Source organism: Lissotriton helveticus, chromosome 11 (assembly GCF_964261635.1).
Source record: "Lissotriton helveticus chromosome 11, aLisHel1.1, whole genome shotgun sequence".
Lineage (NCBI taxonomy): Eukaryota > Metazoa > Chordata > Amphibia > Caudata > Salamandridae > Lissotriton > Lissotriton helveticus.
Window position 1 is genome coordinate 1102859320 of NC_136072.1, and position 12991 is coordinate 1102872310.

General features: G+C 46.2%; 1 protein-coding gene across 2 annotated transcripts in view; it reads right to left on the minus strand.

The window, feature by feature from the left end:
- The window catches only part of MED15 (mediator complex subunit 15), an 800982-nt gene that overhangs the window by 745161 nt on the left and 42830 nt on the right, over window positions 1-12991 (minus strand). For both annotated transcript variants that reach the window (XM_078667783.1, XM_078667782.1), the window contains exon 2: window positions 8793-8880. In XM_078667783.1, the coding sequence (XP_078523909.1) occupies window positions 8793-8880 (88 nt within the window). The remainder of the gene's footprint in view (window positions 1-8792; window positions 8881-12991) is intronic.

Here is a 12991-nt window from a genome sequence, read left to right on the forward strand (position 1 = left end):
CAGGTGGTGCTGTCCCTTAGCACAGCACCGGCGGTGCGAATTGACACCAACATAAAACACTGTATCCTGTGCATGCTCCCAACACCCAAGAAGGGGACTAGGATGCACTATACATCCAGCCCCACCCAAGTGGGAAAAATGGAGGGTTGATATGCAGGAGTGAGGGATAGCTGAGGAATGCCACCTCAGAGCAGTATGCTCCGATGAGAATGCGGAGAGTGATCTCTTGGATTAGGGACAAATGTTGACTGAAGTGTCCACAGCAACGAATGAGAGCACACATAGTTCACTAAGCGAAGGGCCCATTTCGGCACCAACTAATGCAACACCACCACACACGCCCTCTCACACCATGAACACATGAACTGTAAACAAGTCATGAGTGCATCACCAGATTCCCTACATTAGAAGTACAGTGCCTCCAGCCTTTTCCTGCCAAGGAGGGAGGGGGGTGGGGGTTAGATAAGGGGGAGTCTAGTTTCCCTATTTTGGTTGTGGTTATTATATTGTTTTTTCAAGATGTAGACCCTACTTTACCAAAAATATACTGCTGCTTAAAAAGACAGTAACTCTGCTCACGGGTAGTGAGAACGAGCAGAAAAGTGAAATGTCATCTTAACAGCTTTGGAGGTAAAATGACGATAGATGTTGAAGATGTACATGCATGTCCTGGTTATTGATAAACTGGAAGCAGTGATTAATAAAAATAAGCTGAAAAAACAAATGATAACGCCCCTGTAACCTTTGGTTTTTTCAGTGAATTTCTATGTTTTTTAGGTCTCGCATCTGGCGACGCAGCGTGAAGCGCTGTCGCCTGCGAGACCTATAGTTGTCGGCTATGCTTTCAAGGGCCCTGAAAGGAGATGGGCACACGCAGGCTGCATGCCGGAATCGGATCGGGACGCACGCGTAAACACGCGCTCCATTGTGACTGTGAACTGTTGCAGTTTATTTAAGTTTCTAACTTTTGCTTTCATTCTTAATCATGTTCAGCTGGCGCTTTCAGCAAGATTTACGGGCTCTACTTTAAGGAAAGGAAATAACTGGCAGCTCACTGGCGCCACAGCTTCGGTTACAAGAAATGGAAATGTTCTTTACTAACAAGCATGTTTTGTAAAAGTGCCGTCTTTCTGGTGCCTTAGCTCCAGTGAGGAACGCGTGCACGGAGCAATGCCATTTTAGAAATGGTAGTGTGCTTTAAATGCAGCTTAATTTCATTTCCAGTTTTTCAGCAGTATCCCCGATTTGTTAAAAGCATTGTACTCGCTCATAAACGCAGTCCACTAATAACACGCGTGGCGCTCGCTGGCACTGCAGTGCCGTCACTCACCCGCCTTGGTCGCCTCCCGGTAGCTCTTCTCGGGCAGGCAGGCTCCTCGGGCGTGCAGCATGGTGTGCAGGGGCTGCTTTTTTTTGGTTGCTTTGGCAGCCGTCTCCCACGTCCTCGCGAGCTGCACAGCACTCCCCCAGCACAGCGGTGAACCCCGCATGCGCCGCCACTGGGCACGAGCCGCAGGGCACGCCGATGTGCACGCTCACGGCGTGCCTTTCACTTGTTCACGTTGGCCCAGTTTCTACGCTCTCCTCCGTATTACTGAGAACCCCCACCGGCAGATTGCTCCTCACTTGTCTTTCAGGGCTTCGCCATACGGCGGCATACTCACACCCCCTAATTGTTAGCAGGAGTGACTGTGGCGCACTTTGGAGTTTCACGCCAGGCAGGCAAGCGGCATAGTGCCTCGCAAGGGATAAGGCCTTCCAGAAATGCGCCCGTTTTCCCCGTGGCTGCCCGGAATTTTGATTCACCAAAGCCAGTCCTGCTTATGTGTTCCTCAGCCCCGGGCCGGGCCTGGTCGTCGGGACACACAGCTGGATGTGAAACAGCTGGGCCTTCCCCCCGCCTCGCGCCTGGCCAAGAAGTGCAGAGCCTCCAGCCAGCGGCAGCTCAGAGAGCGCGCAGATCACAAGGCGGCAGGCAGCGTAGCTGGGCTCCGGCAGGGGGTGAGCCAGGAGCGGACGGACGCTGCAGGACAAAGAACGACCAGGCAGTGGCAGCCTCGACATGGGGCACTAGAGGAGCGCCGAGGTCATCCTCGCTCTGGCCCTAGGTGAGTGCGAGCACTGGAAAGAGATGCACGAGGCTTCTCTGTCATCTAGACAGACAACATCCTGAAATGACACCCACCGTGCAAACATTCCTGCCTGATGTCCACACACAACTTTTAAATATATAGACAAGCACCCGTTAGACATATGTACATCCACCCCTGTGTGCTTACTCACAACATGCATTAAAAGATATACACACATCACTCCCCTGGGTGTACACAACCAAAAAGCTCTTGAGAACCTCCCAACACACACTGCAGAAAAGCGGCAGCAGACATCGCACTACCACAGCATCACTCAGGGGCATCACAACATCACTATACGCTACCACAGCATCACTGAACGCGACAGCATCACTCGTCGCCGCCACACCATTACTCAGCGTCACCACAGCATTAATCTGTGCAACCATTCAACAACTGGTTCAAATATGTACTCTCAATGTTTCAAGCTTTATTACAAATGTCACAAAAAGATGTTAATATTTCACTTCTGCTCTGGGATTTTCGTCATAATAAAATACAATTAACAATCTAACAAAAAACATTTTTTTTTTAAAGTTTAAGCTACTGCCATTATAAATTACAATAACTTATTTGAGTATTAATTATTAAAAAAATTAAAAGCCAATGTTATTTGTAATATCAATACATCTAAGTCACGTAAATACAACACATATTGCATTACAAATGCTATAGGTGTCACATTTGCGAAAGTTATAACTATTGGCATTGTAAATGACAAAGCTATTAATTTCGCTATTTTCAAAACTAACACAAATAAAAAATGTGTCATTTACAATACCAATAGCTCAAACATTCCTAATCCAAGACCTATTGCATTGCAAATGCTTGTTTGAGTAGTAGTCACGTTTGCAGAGTGGTGGAGAAAGGGGACAGGGCCTCTGACCAGCACTCAGGAATTCCACTGTGTGGGACGTACAGGAGGTACTAGGGCCATATCTGATTTCGCTGCAAATATTTATTAAATGTTATGCTTTTATGCCGGGTCCTCAAGACCATTGCTTCGGGGTCAGGGTATTCCTACGCAGCCCTCTTTTCTTTATTTGCACTTATTTTATGGGTGAACTCAGTGAAGCAGAGTCCCAGGATGGCTGCCAAAACTTCCTGGGTGAAGTGTTGGCAGCCAATCAGAGCTGTGCATTTCCCTGCGCGAGCCCGTCTTTGTTCGCGAAGGCTTTGCGGCCAGAGATATATCTATAATTTTCTACTTGCATTTCTCAACAGCTACTGAATGGCTTTACACCAAATAAGCAAAAGGCACTTCTTTGAACCAACATCTACCTTCATGCCACATTTGGAGCAATTCTGTTCAGCAGTTTGGGCTCTAGCTGTGACTAAACGTTCCTATGGGAATTAATATTAAAAAATGAACCCTTATTTCGTGGCCGAATTTCTCAGTACACACTGCACAGAACACCCCCAAACTTTACATGACACACAAAGTCCCTCAAAACTTTTTCTGGAAATTTCATGACGATTGGTCAAACGACGCTAAAGTTATATCCTTGTCAAAAAAAGCTTACCCTATGGAAACTAGGTTCTAACTGTAATTACTGCCAGATGGATACACACGTGTGTGTATATTATATATATTCACACATACATAGATACACACATACACCATTTACACGTGTGTGTATACACATGTGAGAGTATGTATACACACATATACACACACTTTTTAGCAAGGTGCATTTCTTGTGTTTTACTCTCCTAGCCCCCCCCCCCTATTTTGATATTATGAATGTGAATAGTAAGATATCTCATAGAAAATGTAAACAATGTGGCAATACTAGTTGCTTATGGAACACCAAATACAATTTTGTTACCAGGAGACAGGAAATCATTCAGGTTGACTTCTTGTTATGTATATATGTGGCACTTTTATAGCGTACACCTAACAACGGCAGCACAGAGCAGTGCAAGGTCGCAGACAAAGATCACCCGACCAGATTAGAAGGGAACCTGCTTCCCAACAGTGAAAGCGGGCTGTTACTGCCAATAATGCAGTGTTCTTTAATAGGGTGTGTTATCAGCGCTTTCCTAAACAGGAAGAGTGGCGGGAGTTCTGACGAATAGTGACGATGTTCCAGATCCTGAAGAAAAACGGTTTCCTTGCTTTTTAGGTTTTGCCTACGCAATGCGTACGAAGTACGCATGCGCTAGCAAAATCTAATGATATCTCTATGTGGGGTCGGGTATCCGCCCCCTCCTCCCATTGGCTAGCTCCATAAATGGAGGCTAGCCATTGGTAGAGGGCTCTGTCTGTCAATCCCAGACCAGATTCGGGGGCGTTCCCGAGAATTTTTCCCTTTTGGCTACGTCACGCGACGTCAGCCGAAAGCCGGGAACGCCCCCGAATCTGGTCCGGCATTGCCGGCACCTGCATCAGCCTTCCTGCTCGGGACGATTGCACAAAAGTCGCTCGATAGCCCCTCCCTCCCGCTCCGTGGCAGCCCGTTTCCCTCCCTCTCCTCAGGCCGGCCAGTCGAAAGAAGCAGCCGTCCGCCTCCAGCCAGGGCCGCGCTGGGATTGGCCCAGCCGGCCGAGCCTCCACCACGTCATCGGGAGGAGGAGTGGAGAGCAGGAAGCAAGAGATCTGCCGGAAGATGTCCAGGTGAGTGCTTTGTTTTTTAGTTTGTTGCTTTGTACGTGTGTGTGTGTCTGTTCCCGCCCCTCACCCTCCCGCTGTCAGTGTGTGGCCGTTCCCGACCCCCCTCCCGCTCTTCGTGCCTTTCCGCCCCCCCCTCCTCCGTTTACCTCGTGTGTGGCCGTTCCCGACCCCCCCTCCCGCTCTTCGTGCTTTTCCGCCCCCCCTCCTCCGTTTACCTCGTGTGTGGCCGTTCCCGACCCCCCTCCCGCTCTTCGTGCCTTTCCGCCCCCCCCTCCTCCGTTTACCTCGTGTGTGGCCGTTCCCGACCCCCCTCCCGCTCTTCGTGCCTTTCCTCACTAACCTTTCTCTTGTACCCGCTCGGTGCACTCTTGTGAGGACCCCTCACAACACCGATTCTGCCGAGACCGGCCCTAATCATGCGATCTGCCGTCTGAAACCAGCTCTCCCTCACTAACCTTTCTCTTGTACCCGCTCGGTGCACTCTTGTGAGGACCCCTCACAACACCGAATCTGCCGAGACCGGCCCTAATCATGCGATCTGCCTCCTCCCGCCAATCACACTTCAGATGCCAACCCCATCTCAGCCCTACCCAGAGATCCCTCGAGACAACACCCTGCACGGGACCTTCGCCCACCTAACCCTCAACTTCTCCCTCCACCAGTTCTGCCACCTTCTCTCCCACTGTGCCCCTCCCTGCCCGCCGAAGGTTCATGGTGGTCGCCGAAGCATCGCGGAACATGCAGGAAGTCGAGTGCGCTCCTCTTTAACAAGAAAGTTGTGAAGCCCGAAGCGTTCCTGTGGGGTGTCTTCCGAATCGACGGGGTTCAAGATGCCGCCGCCGCCGCCTCCTCTCTTCCCGATGGGGGCGTTCTCACCCGACCGGTGCCTAAAGGGGGAGATGTCACGGCTGCTCTCTAGAGGACGCCCCACGCCATCAGCTGACCTCTGCATGGATGTACATTGACCCGAGAAGAGGGCGCCGAGGATGACCTAGTCTCCTGTGGGTGCACGGTGTAGCCTGTCGGAAGACTTTATGCCCACCCTGCAGCATGGCACCTGTTCTGGGGCACCCGACAGTGCCCGAGCCCGAAGAGGGCACATGGTAATCATGCCAAAGCATGTGTTCAACAGAGGAAAGGCAGAGCAAGCGTGGGCAAAGGTCAAAACTGACAGATTTCTCAACGTGGACATGTGATTTACAGGTGATACAGAAGCCACAACACTCATTTACAACCATACACAGAGTGCCTCATGCCACCTCACCCCCTCTGTGCCAGCCTGTCTCCGAAGACACCCCCTGCTTGTTAATGAATGGGGCCGTGTGTTTTACAGGTGGCACTGAAGCCAAGCCCCCCACACGCACACGGCCACATAAACAACCCTCTGCTTGAAGGGCTGTCTGTCTGTGCCAGCCTCTCGCAGGACGGCTGCTCGTGAAAATGTCTCACTATGTTGCTAAACGTGTCCCTGCGATCTGAACACACATGGAAGCGTGCACTCCTGCCTGCATGTGTGTCTTCTCGGGTCAATGACCCTGCGATTCAAACGCACTTGGTGAAATCTAATTATAGCATCCCATGTGCGCTTACAGGCATTTGCATGAAAAATCCCTCGGTATGAATAAATACAAGCTAGGAAAAGGACCGTGCATTGACTTTCACCCGCCTTTGTCCCATTTCAATTTACAAATGTGGGAGAAACTTCATTGTTTGAAGGGTGCTGAGAAAGGAACGACGTAATTTACATTGCAAATGTAAATGACACCCATAGCGGATTCCGAAACCCTGTGCGACCTGTGATGACCGTGACGATGACACCGACGGTCAGGTAAGCTGATTGCATGGAGTACGGGAGGTGGTTGTGTGCACTAGTTTGTAGGTAGCAACTTATTATTCCCCTTTGAATAGACGCGTAAGAAGGAGCTTAAGCGTCAAGAGATTGAGAATAATATTAGACCAAGAGTCCACTGTCCCAAGAACGCATTATTGCCCCAATCTGAGTTTAGATGAAGAGCGATTTTTCATTTGTAATAGCACACGTGCAGTTACAGGCCAGTATGGGAATGTTTTTAACGTTTATACAGAGCAGGATGTTGCTGGAAGCAATACACGTCCAGATAGAAATCGGGACGTACTTAATAGAGAATTAATAGTTATAAAGATCGATGACTCATCAAAATAAAGAGCTTATAGTAAATTGGGTCATTTGGTACCAAGACCAGTTACTACTTAACCCAGAGTGCATTATACCATGCATAAATGCACACAAATCAAAAATTAAAGAGACATAGTGTAAAATTCTGTTGTAAATAATGTGCTCAGGTATGTGTGTATTTGGTAAATTGTTATAATAAGCTAGAAGACATTAGGAGAGGCAGGGCTTCAAAAAACATGATGTGTTGCTCTGCTTTTTAGGTTTTGACTGTTCTGTTTAAGGAAAGCAAAACAAGTGATGGGTCGACTTCATGAAATAATGTCAGCCACCAGTAATCGTGTGCCCCTGTTGCCTGCGTGTGCCTCCGTGTGCCCCTGTTGCCTGCTTGTACCTCCGTGTGCCCCTGTTGCCTGCTTGTGCCTCCGTGTGCCCCTGTTGCCTGCTTGTGCCTCTGTGTGCCCCTGTTGCCTGCTTGTGCCTCCGTGTGCCCCTGTTGCCTGCTTGTGCCTCCGTGTGCCCCTGTTGCCTGCTTGTGCCTCCGTGTGCCCCTGTTGCCTGCTTGTGCCTCCGTTTTCGTGCCCCTGTTGCCTGCTTGTGCCTCCGTGTGCCCCTGTTGCCTGCTTGTGCCTCTGTGTGCCCCTGTTGCCTGCTTGTGCCTCTGTGTGCCCCTGTTGCCTGCTTGTGCCTCTGTGTGCCCCTGTTGCCTGCTTGTGCCTCCGTTTTCGTGCCCCTGTTGCCTGCTTGTGCCTCCGTGTGCCCCTGTTGCCTGCTTGTGCCTCCGTGTGCCCCTGTTGCCTGCTTGTGCCTCCGTGTGCCCCCGTTGCCTGCTTGTGCCTCCGTGTGCCCCCGTTGCCTGCTTGTGCCTCCGTGTGCCCCCGTTGCCTGCTTGTGCCTCCGTGTGCCCCTGTTGCCTGCTTGTGCCGCCGTGTGCCCCTGTTGCCTGCTTGTGCCTCCGTGTGCCCCTGTTGCCTGCTTGTGCTGTGTGGGTGTGTGTGGAGGGCTCTGTGTGGCTGTGTGTGTGGGAAGCTTTGTGTGGCTGTGTGTGGGGGGGGCTTTGTGTGGCTGTGTGTGTGGGGGCTCTGTGTGGCTGTGTGGGGGGCTCTGTGTGTGTGTGGGGGGGGGCTCTGTGTGTGTGTGTCATTTGCGAGAGATAAAGCTAGTGGCATTGTAAATGACAATGCCATTTATTTATGTTAAAAAAACATAAATAAAAATAATGTCGAGAGCAATGCCAATAGCTCTAACTTTAACAAAGGCAAAACCATTGCATTGTAAATGCTTGTTTTTGTTGTTGCGCTTTGTCTCAATCCTGATGATTTTCTGTCTGTGGTGGGTGTGACAAGAAACACCGGTGATGCTGAAAACTTGTCAGCATGGCTTAGCAAATCAAGTAGCTATGTTTGAAGATAGTGTGGCTTGGCAATTAACTGCTGTATCAACAATAACATGCGGCCAGGATTACAGTACATCAAGAGTCAAATAAAGAATTCTTGTGTGGGCTGCTGTTTCCTGCCTTTAGAAGCACAGCCTTTTTACATTCAAAATGTCAACAACAAAAAAACTTGACACTTCATAATATTTTTAAAAAAATGAATGCCCGTGTGAAAAGTCCTTAAGCTTATGGGGTAAGGTATTCTATGCATTCTAATTAAACCTCACAAAAGGATGAGCTGTCAGGTGTGGAGGTTGGGAGGGAGGGCAAAGAACAACTTTATGTAAAGAAAAGAGTGTAGTGATAAATGAAAACTAAGAGGCCAAATCTAGCCTCTGCTTGACCACCTTATCTGTACTCATGATCCGCTTATGACAAAGGATGATAGCACGGTTCTGCTTTGCAGGCCTGCATAACTCCTGCAGAAAAACCACAGTCATCAATTTTACGCCATCTTACCCTGGTCTTTGCTTTCTGGAAGACGTGGCCCTCCATATCTTTGCTGGATTTGTTGTGCGCCACGCCAGCTTTTCTCATTGCTTCATCACTGCAACACAAGACAAAAGAGGAAAAGATTCAGTTGCAAGTGTACCTATATTTATTCCCCAGAATCCCCTAGAATGCTGCGTTATAAAAGTAATTAATTCTGCCACTAACAAAACTTTTATATTTTCCATGTAGTTTTCTATATTAAGCAATGCAAGTTTAATCCGTGAAAATCAAAAGGAATGCAGAACCCATTTGGAAGAGAATGAAAGTTAAAAAAAAAGGTTTTCAAAGATTACGAATCGTTCAGATTTTTTTATTTTTTTACATCTCTAAACTTTTCCTAAATTGTTGGGATTACATTAAAATGCTTTATGGAATGAGGTGGCTAATTTAAAGGTGGGTTGTTGGAAGGTGGAATAACAAAGCGATGACATTCTTCAACTATAATGCACGATTGGGAAAGGTGTATGGGTGCTTCATAAAATTGGATGCATTATTTAATACAGGTACGAGATGGAGAGGACAATACCACCCACCCATTCCTATGTTATTTAAAAACCAAGGACTAATGGCACAGATTTTTGAGTGAGGGAAGAGGGGGCTAGATTTTGTACTAAGTTGTCAGTCAATAGGAGTACACTAACTTTTAAGACTGGCTGCTGATTGAGAGACTGGGGATTTTGACAGTTCCGTTGTTATCATTTTACATGTTATTGTAAGGTTTTTTATCATTTATATTGTTGGTACAAACTGTATCTTTGTATTTCAATTGGATAGCTCTTTTCCAGAGTTGTCGAAATTTGGACGGTGTGTAGGTATGCTACTTAAAAAAGAGCCCTACGGCCAACATTGCCATTCAGCCAGAAAAAAAAAATCTATTTGTTTTAATGAAAGGGTTGTTTAAATGTTTTCATGAGCTCTTCAACCAGAGGCACAGCGAAAAAACAACCTGTAGAACCTAGAATCTATAAACCTAGTATGCCTGTTTAAGTCAGGTTATTATAATGGAACTTCAAGGGGTCTCAGTTTAGGTGGGCTTGGGTGCAGCCCCAGCGTATATTCCTCAGACACCCACCATTCCTTCCGAACAAGTGGGTATACACCACCAATACACTGTATAGGGGTTTCATAGTCAGGCAGGATGCGAACGCCTTAGAAAGTATCATGAAACAACTGGATTTAAAGTTTGAGAGCTTTAGACTACAGACAATTTTATTGGCTGCATAAAGACTATGGGGTTCAAAAATAAGGCTTTATGGATTTAGAACGTATCATTTTACAAAATAAACATACCAGAAACACCTGACAGTCGCAAGCTGCTAACATCTGCTACAAGGCTTTTATATTACTTTGACAATATAATACAGACTGCTCTATTTAGCAACTCAGTCTCTACTCAAGCTGCACATAAATATGTAAAGCAATGCTTGGTATAGCCCCAGGGGAAAAAAATAATCCAATTGGCGCTAGTACTTCTTTTTGATCATCTATATTCCACGCTCACCCGAGTTCAATAGTAGTGTTTGGTTTTAGAAATCCAGGAAGATCATTTGTGATTTCACAATGCAGTGCTTTCCAGATGTAAAGAATCATTGACAAACGCAAATAGTCATGTGCTTTGTTTAGTGGAAATGTTTTGTCAATCTACATTTTGACGTTGTTTGTGCATGGATACCCTCTTAGTGTCCTTCGTAAGTTTAAGGAAGCTATGCTAAAGATAAAGCAAAGGTATTACACCTCCTGCAGCAGTAACAGAGCACATGGGCCACCTCTCTCATCTATAGAGGGGAAGACACCCCCGTTTCCGCTCAGGTGGTTGTCATGCACAAGAAATCGTTGAAAAGTACGAACTAAACTTTTAAATATCGATACTTCTTTCAATTCCAAAGTAATTTGGTCTTGGGTTACAGTTTAACAGTATTACAAAATGATCTTTCGTTAAACGATGAATGTAGAGGAGGGAAACATAGGTCCAAGAAACAAAAGCAAGCCAATGTGCCTGTGCTATTTCTAACAAACGCTAATTTGCATGTTTATCTTTCTATGTACCTAGAAGAACTGCAGTGGCTGGTGGCCTTTCTTTCTAGTTCCATTTTTGTAGTTATTGTCTTACTCTACTCAAATCATCAAATTCCATTAAAGGAAATCAAGTTTTTTTTTTTCATTTTAGGCCAGGCATCGAGACAGTTTTAGGAATTTTGCCAGCCTCATGTTATCTACATTTCTTAATGAAAAACAAAGTGTTTTTGGAAACTCTTCGTCCACTGTTATGTTCAAATGTCATTCGCATTTTGCTTCTCCACAACATAACATTGGTCAATGGGTGAGCGCAATATAGCCATTGGCTCTCAGCTTGTGAGTGACCGCATTTGTTTAATCACTTCTAAAAACAAGTGCACTTCAATATTTGGTTAGGTGGGCTTATACTTCACAGCCAATGCTTCCCCAAATTATTTTTCTTTTTTTTAAATTAGTCATCCTCGAGTGTCTAAACTGTTTTCAGTCTAAAGTATTTCAAAGTCCCAGTACATGTTTTGTGTGCCGATTAGAATCATATTTTCCTGTGATGTACATTAAAACTAAAAGGAGGTTTAATGCTAGTTCTAAGTATACCTGCCTGCTAAGTAAGCACTCACATTCTATTAAAATGAAACAAAATGGTTAATTTATTTTCAAGATTGAAATGTTTATGGACACATCCATCCTTTTTGGTGACATGTTCTTTTTCTTCATCTGTTTATTTTTGTGGCATTTGCTTTCAATAAAACAAACAATATATCCATTCCACCAGCTTGTCAAGGCCAGACATTTGGCATTTGCCAATGTTTTTTTTAACTTTAAAATGTTCCTATTGTATTTCACAGTACTGTCTTTGCATTTATAAACCACTTCCTACCTCTGACAAGGCGTTGAAGCTTGTGGGTAGCACGCTACTTTGGAAACTAAGGGTAATGAACCATCTAGTGGCTACCGGATAGTATTAGATACTGGCATCGGTCTTGTACTCCCAAGGAAACCTTTTTAATGCCTACAATACTTGGTCAATGATTTCACAGAGCCTGCAGAGATTTAAACATTGGGTTGAGACTGCTATATGAGCCTCTGCTTCGCCATTCCTTGCGTGTTCTTGGAGGGGCCGAGCTCACCACTGCTTCTGCCCAGCACCACAGTAGGATAGGCGCTAGAGACGCCAGCAGCATGGCAGGTGAGCTGCAGGGTGCTCAAATATGAATCGAGTGGCCAGCTGAGAGCGAGAGAGGGCGGCAGGAGGGCGGCAGCAGCACTGCAGAGAAGGCCAGAAAACCAGATCTTCGCCTGGTGCCACCACACACGGAGCTCAACACTTCGCCTCAGCAGGAAATGAACCGCACATTTTAGGAAGCATTTTTTAAAGCCTTCGTGTGCAGACTGCTAGCCAATCACGGATTTTAAATTCTGCTCTTCCTTATTCATATCCTCTGTTCGTATTCAGAATCAAAAATTTGCTAGCATTCGCGACAAGAATTTTCAATTCTATTAAGGACACGGAGGCGAGGATTATGCTTCTCAAACTTTACTGCATCAACACAGCAGCCAATGAAAATATATTATTTTCTCAAGTAAACAATAAATTACTACATTTCCCATGAACACCATGGTTATAGGCACGCCCCCACAGTCCATAAGAACCCCTAGCGTGCACATCACTTCCTCTTTCTTTGAGGCGAAAAGTCCATAACGTGAACCAAACAAAAGAGTCCATAACATGAACCAAACAATCCTCCAATGTGGAAGAAGAACTTCAGATCGTCATCTCGACGTCAGTCGTGTGTCGGTCCGACTTTGTCCCATCCTCTCCGGATTCGATTAATCCGACTTCTTATCCGATCCTGAAATAAAGGAAACAACACCCCGTAATTCTTGCATAAAAGGGTGGGTAAGCTTAATACATACAGTACATTAAGCCGGGTGGGATAATCCTCGCCTCCGTGTCCTTAATAGAATTGAAAATTCTGGTCGCGAATGCTAGCAAATTTTTGATTCTATTACAGGACCGGAGGCTTCAGATTATGCTAGTTTAACGCTGTTTAAATACCACAGAAGTAATATCTCCCACCGGCTTGTAATAAAACGTCTTAAACGTTGAATCAGAGGACCAATCTGCACAATGCATAATATCTTGGATACTG